Raw genomic sequence first — 13737 nt, 5'->3', positions numbered from 1 at the left:
CACCAACGAACAAATTGCTGATGGGGTAGATCTGCAGTACGTTAAGTTCTTAATGTTCATCAGGATCTTGTGATCATAAAAAAAACATTTAAAAACAGACAATAACACCTTCAGCTGACCCTGCAGAAGTTGCTGTGATCGAACGCACTGCAATCTTACCAGTTATTGTTGTTCAGATTAAACATCAGAATGGGGAAGAAATGTGATCCAAGTAACATTGACCATGGAATGGTTGTTGAGGCCAGATGGGGTGATTTGAGTATCCCAGTAACTGCCAATCTACTAGGATTTTCACACACAACACTCTCTATAGAGTTTACAGAGAATGGCACAAAAAGAATTTTAAAAATCCAGTATGTGGCAGTTCTGTGGGCAAAAACGCTTTGTGATTGAGATAGCTCACAGGAGAATGGCCAGACTGGTTCAAGCTGACAGGAAGGCAACAGTGGTGTGTAGAACAATATCTCTGAACACACATGTTGAACCTTGAAGTGGATGGACTACAGCAGCAGAAGACCACACTGAGTTCCACTCCTGTACTTAATCAAATGGTCACTGAGTGTATATTCTGCATTTTGGGGAGAACACAGAGGAGATTTATCTGGGATGGAATGTTTCGGATATGAGGGACGTCTGGACTGGCTGCATTTGCTGAAGCAGAGGAGGCTGAGAGAGGAGATGACTGAAGTACATAAAATTTTTTAAGGTGTACACAAGGGTGGAGAGCAAGAAACATTTTTCCATGCCAAAGGACCTTATGGCAAGACAGCACATTTAGGGTGAAGAGGAAGAGGTTTTGAGAAGATTTTTTTCATCCAAAAGGGCGGCTGAAATTTAGAACCTGCTGCTTAAGGTGGTAGAGACAGGTTCATGGTAGATCAAACACCTGGTCAAGTACATGAGTCCCTATAGCACAAAAAGGCAATGGACCATGTGTTGGTAAATGAGTTTAGTATAGAGAGATTCTAGATGGTTAGAATAGATGTGGTAGATTCTGTGCTAAATCACTCAGTGACAGCTAGAGCTGTGTATCTACGACCATGGGTATCAGATGCAAAAAATATCTAGAGCTGATTGATTTTGTGGAGACAAGATTCTAGAGCTCCTCAAACTGTGGGATTTATACCAACTTTCCCCCATCTTCAAGACCACTGATTAGGTAAGCTTAATAAGTTGAGGACATACAGAGAGTATATATGTACAGTACAAGGTCAGCACAGTCATACAGCAGTTAGCGCAATCACTAATCAGGGTTCAATTCCCGTTTCTGTCCATAAGGAACTCTCCCCGTGGCTTTGAGGGTTTCCTCTGGGTGCTCTGAGTTCCTCCCACATTCCAAAGATATGGTATGGGTAGGGTTACTAAATTATGGGCAAGCTATGTTAGTGCAGGAAGCATGGCAATACTTGCTGGCTGCCCCCAGCACAATCCTTGTTGATTTGATTTGATGCAAATGAGACATTTCGCTGTATGTTTCAATGTACTGTACATATGACAAATAAAGCTAACCTATATACAGAGGATATCTTTAAGAAACTGTGTATATGTGGTATGATTTCAAATACATTATTGCATCATTCATCACTATTAGATGCCATTAAACAACTTTCAATAAAAGATGTTTGTTACTTGCTTTCCTTTGCAGCAACGTAGAAAACCCCATGAGCGGCACAAAAGCCTCTACCTCTTCTATTGCAGGGAAGTCAGGAATAGCTTTGCAAAATACCACAGGATCCCAGTTCACAGCCAACACCACAGGAGGTAAAGGAGAGACCAGGGGCTTCATAAACAAATCTCTCACTTGTGCTCAAAATAATCTTGCACATTTCAGCTGGGACATAAAGTTCATTATTCTTTTTAACAGGAGGGTTTGAAGGGATATTTATTATGTGTATAATATTATGAAAGTCCTTTCATGGGGTGAACAGGAAAGATACATTTCCCTTAGCAGGAAGATTAATAACTGGACAGGCTGTTGACACAATTGTTGATTGATCTGACTAGCAAATATGGACATAGTTGTAAAATAGCTGATAGAATTAAAAATAGCTGAAAAATACAAAAAAATCATCAAGAGGGTGGCTTAGGTCTGAAATAAACTGCCTGAAAGTATTGTGAAGGCAGAACTACCCACCACAATTAAAAAGTGTCTGTAAGAGCAGCTACAAGATGACGAGTTGAAAAATGAGATTACCTTAAATTGCTCTTTTTTTGTTGGCATGGGCACTCTGTGCCATACTTGCTGAGGATGAACTCCCAGTGAGCCAGCCAGGATTAGTCTTTAGCTTTAACAGCCTAAGCAGTAACTCCACAGTTAGGTCAATCCCTATGACATTATTAGCTAAATGAAGGTAGACCTGAAAGAACTGCACGTGCAAATTTGTCGTAAGTTGTCAGAATTGGAAATAATGCGTCAGAACTTAATGACAATCCATTTACCATATATCAGACTTGGAATCATATCCCTGGTGGCTGAGTATCTCCGGACTCATATAATAGGGCGTTCCAGTAAACGTAGTTGCCAGGTCGCATGAACCCATCAGAAGGCGAGATACCCCAAAGTCTCCTTGAAAGAAAGAAAAACTTTCCGTTTAGAACATTCCTTGTAGTAATGATCAGAGAGATCTGTAATTGCCGACAAATACCTTTATTGTCTCATTGGAAGAACACATGAACTTACACAACCAAATACCTGAGTGCACACCTGCTAAGTCTCCACTGACCTTCCATGAACAGTCAAAAAAAAACAGAAAATATAATACCAGTAAAAAGGAGTTTCTGCTGCTGACCACACATTCCTCATAGTCCCGTTTCGAATCTCCATGTCCATGGGGGTCCACCTCATCCACGATGGTTGTTGTCCTGTAGAGTTACTACTACCAGCACGCTTGAAGCATCTGCTTTTATATTCATTCCTTACCAACTCAAATGTGACATCCCAGTATCACTGGCTATAGGTCATGTGTCTGACCGTTAACACCTTTTTATTGGCTCTGGTCCAGGCCAGCATCCATTTGTTGCCCTCTTCCCAGCAAGTGACAATTGGTAAATTATGGCTCTTTGTTCTCAATCAGCAACCAGCTTGAATCACGCAAAACAGATACAAACCCCAACCAAAGAACACCTCACAAATAACTTCTTATTTGGAAATTAGTCCAGCAGATTACCTGGAGCATCATTGTGTCTCCTTTAAAACACTGATCAACTTAAACTCACAAAATGAAAAACACAGTTTCTTCATAAAGCAGCAGCCTCCATCTCCTCCCACATGGCAAGGACAAAGGCAATTGGTCTGCCTGCTTCCACTGTCCTTGATTCGTTCAAATTCACTGATTTGTAGACTGTGGTTGTTGGCCTGCAAGAACATGGAACAGCAACACGCCCTTTGGCCCACAATGATTGCTTGCTTAAGAAAGCAATCTCCAGATTCAAAATTCTATGGCCATATGTAAACTTTTCATAATTTAAAGTCAAAATTTATCTCTCATATTCCTCACAGGTCTTTCAAATGCTGATTTCTTTGTCTGACTCATGAACCAGACTAGCAAATAATTAGATGGCAGAACGGCTTCAGAAGATAGTTTCCTCTAGCTGGAAAACAGCAATTGAACCAAAAAGGAAATGTACCCATGGTGCCAGAGGGCATGAGCTGAGATATTAAGAGTGCTACACACCAGTCTTCACCAAGGATGAAGATGCTGCTGGATTATATCAGCAAAGATTTAGTGGAGGTTCTACATGGGCTATAAATTGACGAAGAATACTAGCAACATTGCCACAAAATGCTGGAGGAACTCAGCAGGCCAGGCAGCATCTAGAGAAAGAGGACAGTGGACATTTCAGGCTGAAACCCTTCGGCAGGAACAATGTTCCATCTATTATTTTACAACCGCACAGACCAGCCATCTCTGAGCAGGAAATATTACGTGGAGATTTGTGGCAAATACAAATATATGATATATATGTACAGTATCTGAAATACATCTTATGGAAATGTTTGTTTGATGATGAACTTCAATAAAAAAAAAAATTACAAAAAAAAGCCTGAAAACTGTGTAGCACTTTAATAAAACATTATATAAAAGAAAATTCCAGCTGCGTGGCAACATAAGGCTATGTGCACAGGAGCATTTCAGTCACTGCACGACTAAGCAGCTAAGAGAGAACAGTGGGTACTAGACAGGCTAAATGCAATTGAAGCGAGAAAGTATCACCTAGACCAGAAGGGGTACAATCTAGTATTTCTGAATATTACCTTCTAGATGCCACAGTAGCATAATGACTAGGATAATGCATTACAGCGCCAGAGATCAATTCCTGTCGCTGTCTGTAGGGAGCCTGCACCATCTCCCCCGACCCCGTAGGTTTCCTCCGGGTGCTCTGATTTCCTCCCGCATTCCAAAGGCGTACAGGTTAGTAAGTTCTGAGCACCGAAAGTATGGCAACGTTTGCCCCCAGCACATCCTCGAACTGTGTTGGTCATTGACGCACAGTGACATGACATATTTCACTGTATGTTTTGATGTACATGTGACGAATAAAAAGCCTATCTAATTTAATCTGCCTACCCATTGCATCAGTAGGTCTACGCCTGTTTGAAATCACCCTTTGCTCTTCCTCATAGTCTGTTTTGTCTGCATTTGCACATATTCTGTGGTCAATACACAGAACCTTGGAAAATCCAATTGTGCACTTACCTTTGATTTGAAAAAAGACATCCTTAATGTGATTCTAAAAATGGGCACAAGAACAGAGAAATCTCGTGATTATATGTACAAAGTTTGTTGGAAGTAGCAAGGCAGATTAAGAAATTAGTTAGAAAATCATAATAGGATTATTGGCTTTAAAATGGTGGCAGTAAATATAAGAGTAAGGAAGTCATGATGATTCTCAGAATCAGTTTGATTTATCACATGTACAGTGCTGTGCAAAGGTATAGAGTCCTGATGAAGGGTCAACTGTTTATTCCTTCCATAGATGCTGCCTAGTCCACTGAGTTCCTTCAGCATTTTGTGTGTGGCACAGATACTGTATATAGCTAGGATGTAAAAGACTTTTGCACAGTACTGTATTTGTCAACGTGGAGCACAGACCGAATTTGTAATTCTGAAGGGAGCAAAGGAGGTTGAGGAATGGTGAGGGTGGAGCACCGTGGGAGGGGTGTGGGACTGGTAGCAGTGGGGGTGGCCCAGATGCAGGCACACCCTACCCTGAGACACCAGGCAAAGTCTTTTTGATTCCAAACAATTGGTTTATTGATCATTACAGAATGTCTGTCCGGTGCTTCCCACTCCCTCCTCTCTTCCTGTCCACGTCCCACTCTCAGTCCACAGCAGAGACCCATATCAGAACCAAGTTTATCATCACTCACACTTCATGATTTTTTTTTGTGGCAACAGTACAGTGCAAGAGTCTCAGGCACCGTAGCCATATACATGTGCCTAAGACTTTTGCACAGTGCTCTATATGGAAACATACAGTGAAACTCGTCATTTGTATTAACAACCTATGAATGTGCTGGGGGGCCATACATCCCTGCAGCAACACAGCAGTGATAAAACACCATCAAAACAAGCCCCTTTCCTCCCTCCCACACTCCCATTCACATACAGGCAGTGGTCTAACTCCAAGTCTGCAGTCTCCAAGCTTTGACCATCAAGTTTCAACTTTTGATCAACCTTGGGCTTCAATCTTTGGTGTCAACTCCCCCGGAAGGCCCCCTAAACTCCAAGCTCGAATACCGGGCTTGTCAATTGTGCAGCCTTCATGCCTCCTGCTCACATGGATTTTGATCCTGGGACCCACTGACCTGGAATGGCCTAATATCCATGAATGTCCTTCGTCACGTCACTGGAGTATCGTGTCTTACTCTGGGTACCAGACTTTAGCGAAGATACAAATACTTTGGTAAAGGTGCTGAAGAGACTTACCAGAGCTATTCCACTGATGAGGGATGTCAGTTGTTTGGATAAAGTAGAGGAGTTGTTCTCAGAAAAGAGCGGATTGCAAGGACAGTATTTTAAACCATGAATGGGGTAGACAGAGCAGATAGAGAGAAACTGTTCTAATGGGCAGAGGAAGCAACAACCAGGGTTACTGAATGAAGGTGAGAGGCAAAAAACAACTTGTTAAGGAGGAAAAATCTTTTTGCCTTTGCATGCATTAGTGATTAGGTCTGGAAAGCTCTGCTGGGGTAGTAGTGAAGGCAGCTTCAATGGTAACATTCAAAGGATGCTGAGCGAGTATCTGAAAGAGGAGTTTGCAGGGCAACAGGCAAAAGCCAGAAATGAGGCTGACTAGATTGCCAAATGTAGTCTGATTTAAAGAATAATAGCCTTATTCAGATAGTTTGCAATCTGTTCCAATATGTGGAGGATATAGAATTGAATTCATTCAAGATGAAATTTGATAGACTTTTGGAATTATAGGGTATTAAATGAGTAGGATATAGAAAATAGGGGTAGAATAGGATATCTGGGCTCATGGGATTGCTCTATCATTCAGTCATTATGACTCACCCCAGATATAATCGATTTTCCATCCAATCCCATTATTTCCTGGTTCTCGTAAGTCTCAGAGAACTTAGCTGCCAAGTTATCTAGACCTGACAATCACACTTTCAAAACTCCCCAGCAATGTAAAAATCCACCTCTGAACATCTCCTGGATATCACTGCAGGTTTATGCAAGTAATCAAAAAGATAAAAGTCCATCAAATTATTTGCTTTTCTAGTGCACGAGACTGGTAAAGGAGCCTTCAGCTGAAAGGTCTGTCAGAAGCACAGGAAACTGGCCCTGAATTATGCCACTACTTTGATCAAATTCGCACAATGACAATAAAATTAACAAGGTATCTAAAAGCAGACAATGACAATGATACACACAAATGGTTTGATCATCAAGATCATTAACAATCCACCTTCATTTATAATTATGCCTTATCTGGCTCCAGAGGCTTTGCAGAGACAGAAGTCACATAAAAATAAGCAATATTTAGTGGAAAGGCAAATCTCTGTGGTCATTTTAAAGCTGGATTATTATCAGGAAATGCCGGAAATACTCAGCAGGCCAGGTGGAAAGTGAATCCGAGTTAATCAATGTCAAGCTTAATAGACACCAGGAAGAGATAATCGTGCAGCCTGATCATTTCAGTTCCATCCAGCACTACCCTTTCTGTTGACTGGTTGGATAGATAGCAGAAGATTAATAGCATGAAGGAACCACTTAAAGCAAGATTGCGCTGCTCAGATCCAAGCCAGATATTTAAAGAGGTTGTAGACTGCAGCTGGTGCAGGGGCTAGCAACAGCAAACACGCCACTAATGGTTCTGACCTGGGGAACAGCACGGGCTCAGCGGCCTCTCGAATGCTAAAATGGAGCCATTCTTTCTCTGGAGGGGGCTTGGGGACACTCCACGTATGTTCAGTGGAAGGGGGTGGCGTGCGAGTCAGGATCAGGTGCCAGATGTTCAGTGGCCTCACACAGGAGATCAAGGTCAGCGAAAGCATTTTCAAATCCCATCAGCTCGCCACTATTCTCAGTCACTGCTATCAGTTCACCATGCCCCTGCCACTCATGATTCAGACCGAATATCACTTCACTTCATCTTCACATACTTACCACTGCATCAAGCCTCACACCCACATCCAACAGACTGCATGCACTACTCCAGCTATTCCACCATGGCAGTTGCATCACCCAAACAGATTGCTGGTACATTCCCTCTCCTATGCACCATAAAGTTGACCAGAGACCGAACTATATAACAAGAAGGAACATGTGCCTACACGTCTTAACTCTCGCGGGAACTTTGAGATTCCTGCTTCTGATTTCAAGGCTGGCACAGGCTAAGAATTGAAAATTCAAAAGTTCTAAGTAAATTTATTACCAAAGTGTGTATGTGTCAACATATACTACCCGACATTCATTTTATTGCAAGCATTTACAGTAGAACAAAGAAATATGATAGCCTTTCATTTATTCTATACACCAAGACTGACAAACAAGCAATGTGCAGAAGACGACAATCTGGGCAAGTGCAAAATAAATAAATATACTAAAATTATGGTATCTTTGCAACTGTTCCTCCTCATCACATCCCACCACCTTCACAACTTATGGTCTCTGTTGACAAGAAAGCTGTGAAGGTTTTATCACACACCACTTACATTCCCATCCACCCAGCCAAAACATCACAACGTAAACTTTCAGATACCCCAGAGCTACAAACTGGTCGACAAGTAAATGGGGGAATCATAAACCACTTGATGACTGAATTTCTCACTTGCAGATACCAGCTTGTGCTGAAGGTAATTTCGACTTTCGTAACGAGAGACCTTGACAAGGATGGTTAGGGCCAAAACATTGGAGTGTTCGAGGCAAGGTTCGAGACACGGTATAAACCTGGGCTGAGAATTGAGCCCAAACAACACAAGACGATATCTCTAGTTGGGTTTATGATTGAGCGCTGTGGCTTTGTTCAGGTGCTCTTTAAATACTGAATACCTGGCACCAAAACACGTTTGCCAGTTAGCGGGTTCTGAACCCTTAAAGGGGCAATGCCAGCTACCCAAACTCCAGAGAGTTACAGTATCTAAATCCCAGAAGCTGGTGTGGTTGGGTGTGTCTCATAACAGAACCCCCCCTCCCCTATGGCTGACGTCTGACAACCCTGGCTGCTTGGAGAGACAGTGATGCTGGCATGGATGAGAACTGGATCCAAGTTGTCATTTTCAGGCACCCAACACCTCTCCTCAGGTCTGAATCCTTCCCAGTCCACGAGCAATTGCTGAACACCCTGAAAAGTTTGTGAGACCAAAATTCTTCACACATTGGAGACTTGTTCCCCATCGATAGACCGAGGTGGTGGGGGTTAAGGGACTGGTGATGACAGATTTTAATTGAGAGATGTGGAAGGTGAAATTGATCTTCAGGGTTTTGGGACCTGCAACCTGCAAATCACCAGGTTTACTTTCTTGAGAAGCTTAAAGGGTCCAATGAAGTTGGGTACCAACTTTGTAGACTCCACCCAGAAAGGTAAATCCTGAGTGGACAGCCAAACCTGTTTCCCAAGCTGCAGGGAGGGTCTTAGTGTTCTCCTGTGATTGGCCTTGCTTTCCGGCTCTCGGAAGAGGCCAGCAAAAGCTCCCTTGCCCTAGTCCATTCCTGCTTGCAGCATTTGACAATATCTTCAGTACACAGGAACCCTAACCTGGCCTCCTGTTCAGGGAAGCGCGGCAGAGAATACCCAAATTGGCACTCTAATAGGGACGTCACATGCGCCAAGTGCTGTAAAGTGTTGTGGGGAACCTCTGCCCACATCACATGGTCACACCACTTGGCAGGTCTTTCTGAGGCCAAGCATCTTGGGGTTCGTTCCAAATGATGGCTGACCCAGTACATCTGGCCATTGGACAGCAGGTGAAACCAAAAGGACAGACTTGCTGTTGCCCCAATCCGTTTACTAAATACCCTCCAGAAAAATTGTGGACTACGATCTGTGACCATGTCCACTGGAAAATGATGGATTCTGAAGACCTTGTCCAGGACTGTCTCCACCACAGTTGGTAGCTTGTCCCAGGCAATGAATCTGCAGGCCCTTGAAAACTCATCAACAATTATCATGATGACAGTCTTCCCCCTGGAAGGTAGAGGCCTGTGACAAAGTCCATGGAGATATGCACCCAAGGTCTGCCTGGAACAGGTAGAGGATCAAGGAACCCTTCGATGTTGGGTATGGAACTCCTTGCATGCCTACACGTATTGTCAGACATCTTTCGGCATTCTGGGCCACCAGTCCCTTCTCTTGATGAACTTGAGGGTCCTGGCATTCCCTGAGTGAGCAGTCATTCTCGATGAATGTCCCACTGGAGTACCTGTGACCTGACAGAGCTTGAGACAAACAGTCTATCTGGCGGACTGTCCTAAATAGTCTGCCCTTGTGCCTGGGCCTTGGGAACAAGCTTGTTGACTTCTCAATGGATTGTCGCTATCACCTTAGTTTGGTGCAAAATGGTGGTAAACTGCTCTTCCCCTTTGGGTTTGTTGAAATGATGAGACAAGGCATCTGGTTTTTGATTCTTTGACCATGGTCGATAGGTCACGATAAAGTTATAACAGTTAAAAAGAGACCCACACAAAATGCTGGTGGAACGCAACAGGTCAGGCAGCATCTACAGGGAGCAGCGCTGTCGACGTTTCGGCCCGAGACCCTTTGTCAGGACTAACAGAAGGGTCTCAGCCCGAAACGTCAACAGCGCTTCTCCCTATAGATGCTGCCTGACCTGCTGCGTTCCACCAGCATTTTGAGTGTGTTGCTTGGATTTCCAGCATCTGCAGATTTCCTCGTGTTTGCCAAAGAAAAGAGACCACTTGGCCAGCCTGGAATTCAGTCTCTTGGCCTCCTGAATACAAGCCAGGTTCCTGTGGTCTGTCCAGACAATAAAAAGGTTCTTGTCCTGCTCTAGTGACACCATTCCTCCAATGCCAACTTAACTGCTAGTAGCTCCCAATTCCCAAAGTCGTGGTTTCTCTCTGCCAGGGATAGCCGCCTAGAGAAGAATGAACACAAGTGCAGTTTACTGTCCAAAGGTGACCACTGAGACAGTACCGCACCCACTCTGAAGTCTGAGGCATCCACCTCCATGATAAAGCGAAGGTCTGTGTTAGGTGAAACCATTCTCTGACTGTCTGGGTCTTCATAGTGTCCACCTTGAGACTGCCTTTGGAGATGATGAAACCAAAAAATGAAATGTTCGTCACGTGAAATTCTGACTTCTCCAGCTGGACATAAAAGTCCACAATGTAGAAGCCTCTTTAAAATGTCCTGGATGTGAGCAATGTGCTCCTCCGTGGACTTCAATTTTCCCGTTGACCTCTTCCAAGTCCTCGCACACAGAAGGAACCTCAGCCGCACTGTGTGTTGTAAGTTCTTCTGAACTCTCCTTCAAGGGTGCCTCCTTGAGGCTTCTTAGGTGGTAGCGGTGGCTTGGCCAGCCTCTGAGTCTCCTCCCTAGGTTCACTGGACTCCATCGTACCCACAGGCAATGGCAACAAGGTGTTACAGATGCTCCTTCCGCCCCTGGGAACAGGCACCAAGGGTTTGTGTTTAGGAGTCTTTCTTTTTGTCAGGACCTGGCAGCTGGACCCCTCAGGCTTCAGATTACCTCGCTTTGAAGTCTGTCCCCTTGCAGGTTGTCGGTCTGGGGGTCAGAGCACCACGCCACAAACGTACCCTCTTACAATGACTGAACCAAGCAATGAATCTTCCTTCCTCCCAGTCCATGGATGGGTTATGCGGGGACGGCAAAGGGGTGCCCGAGGATCAGGGGTATAAGTAGTGAGTCAGTGATTTAGAAACTAACGTCCTCCACGTGATCCCCAATCCTCATCTGCAAGACCAACGTCTGTTGCTGAATTTGCCCAGAACCCGGCGAACGGCTGTCCAAGACAGTTACGGGCACAGACCTTCTCAACTCTTGCAGCGGTACGTTAAGCCGATGGGCTGTCACCAAGAACAGGAAATTACCAGCTTCTCCAGAGTACACAAAAGTCCTCACCTCTCTTCAATTCTCACTGCAGGAGGTCACCGCCTTCAGCGTGAAGCCCAAATCCGTAGGGTTGGGAGGGGTGGCTGCTACCATTGCAGTCCTCCCAGCACAGGGCTAAGCAGTTCTCCTGGTGGTTGCATTCGGCCCATCTCCCCACAGTAACAGCAGCAGCCTTGACTCCGACGCCGAGACCTCTCATCGGAGGAGAGCCTACGGCAGCTGATTCGCATGGGCTTGTCAGGATCCTGAGCGGGAGATGGGCTGGTCATGGTCCAAGGTTGGGGAGTGAGGCCGGGCTCAGGCTAGCCTTCTCCGATCTCTTGATGTAGTCCCCCTTCTGCTTTGCTACACAATTATCGAGACAAATGGACTGGTCGATCAGAATCTGCTGCCGGCTCTCACAGGGGGAGGGCATCCTTCAATTCGGCTCGGCGTCTGTGGCAGTAGAGTGTGGCCAAGGCCTTCCCGTTCCAGCCAATCTCTTGGGTCAAGGTCTGAAACTCGACAGCGTAGTCTGCCCTGTCACATCTTCATCAGACAGTCCGAGACTCAGCAGGGTAATGGAACACCTTCTCATGGGGGCCATGGATTCCTCCAAATTCGAGTGAATCTCTGACCTTCACTCCCAATGCACAGTGGCCCAGGCCAGGGCTCTCCCAGTCAGAAGGGAGATAATGAAGGCCAACTTTCTGTGCTCTGAAGGGACAGCCGGAGTTCAAACATCAATGAGCAATGGATGAGGAAGCCACGGCAAGATCCCAGGTCACTGTTGGGTTGTGCCACGTTGGAAGATGTTCTGGCTCTGTGGATCAACCGACTGGCTCACCCGAGCAGCTCTGGCTTCCTCCTTGCGAAAGTTGATCAACGGCTACGTGGCAGTCATGAATCTCCAGGCACTATCTGGAAATCCTCTTGCTATGGCCAGCCATAGCAGACAAAAGATTCTGATACCCCACGTGGCTCGATCATACTGTGATGAGAAACCTTGACCAGTACAGTTAGGAGCCAAATGCTGAAGTATCTGAGCCAAGGTTCGAGACATAGTATAAAGCTGGACCGAGAACTGAGCACAAGGAACGCTAGACGATTGTCTAGTCGGGCTTACGATTGAGAACTGTGGCCCTGTTCGGATGTTCAAATACTGAATTCTTGGCACCAAAACATGATTGCCAATTATCAGGTCAGTTCCGAACCTTAAGGGGCTGCGCCAGTTATCTATACTCCAGAGAGTTAGATCCTGTTAGATCCTGATCCTGTTTTGGAGTTTCACAGGAAGTGGAAGACCTGTAATATACAGATGTGACCAATCTCAATGTCTCTCTGAATGTTTCAGGTCTGTCACTGCCAGTGTCTTCTTTTGTGTAAGAAAGTGAGCAAGATCCATATTGATTTGATTTTGCTTATTTCAATATTCCGCTTGGACCTTCTTCCCATTACCCTATGGGCTTCCTGCGGGTGCTCCGATTTCCTCCCACAGTCCAAAGATGTACCAGTTGATCGGTTAATTGGGCATTGTGAAGGGCCAAATGTCCCTATTCCACGCTGTATCTCATTAAATGAATAAACAGCACCTTTTCTCAGAGGGGGAGAAAAGTGCCTCATTGTTGTATTGTCAAGCAAACATTGGGATACATCCAGTGACCCACATCATAAGTCACTGGCTTTGACTTTAAAGACCACCTTAAGGAAGGAGGAAGTAAAGTTCAGATGAAATACAGTTCTGAATCAGGTTTATGATCACTGACATGTGTCTTAAAATCTGTTGTTTTATGGCATCAGTACTTAGTAATACATAACAATAAAAACTATAAATTACAATGTATATATATATATTAAGAAAATTAAATTAAATAAGTAGTGCAAAAAGGGAGGTAATATAGCGATGGAGCCTTCGTGGGTTTATTGTCCATTCTGAAACCTGATGGCAGAGGGGAAGAAACTGTTCCTGAAACATTGAGTGTGTGTCTTCAGGCTCCTGTACCTTCTCCCTGATGGTAGCAATGAGAAGAGGGCACGTCCTGGTTGATGTAGACCCTGAATTATGGATGCCACCTTTCTGAGGCATTGCCTTTTGAAGGTGTTGTGGATGCAGGGGTGGCTAGTGCCCATGAAGGAGCTGGCTGTGTTTATAACTTTCTTCAGCTTTTTCCTGATCCTATGCAGTGGCCACTCCTATCAGATGGTGATGC

At 44.7% G+C, this 13737-nt stretch overlaps 1 protein-coding gene across 6 annotated transcripts in view; it reads right to left on the bottom strand.

Moving 5' to 3' along the window:
* Positions 1–13737, bottom strand: part of nek11 (NIMA-related kinase 11) — a 296435-nt gene that overhangs the window by 144847 nt on the left and 137851 nt on the right. For all 6 annotated transcript variants that reach the window (XM_073024305.1, XM_073024303.1, XM_073024304.1 and 3 more), the window contains one exon: positions 2440–2566. In XM_073024305.1, the coding sequence (XP_072880406.1) occupies positions 2440–2566 (127 nt within the window). The remainder of the gene's footprint in view (positions 1–2439; positions 2567–13737) is intronic.

The sequence above is a fragment of the Hemitrygon akajei genome, chromosome 20 (assembly GCF_048418815.1).
Source record: "Hemitrygon akajei chromosome 20, sHemAka1.3, whole genome shotgun sequence".
NCBI classification, from domain to species: domain Eukaryota; kingdom Metazoa; phylum Chordata; class Chondrichthyes; order Myliobatiformes; family Dasyatidae; genus Hemitrygon; species Hemitrygon akajei.
Note: the sequence above shows the minus strand (reverse complement) of the source record. Positions and strands in the feature narration are given on the sequence as shown.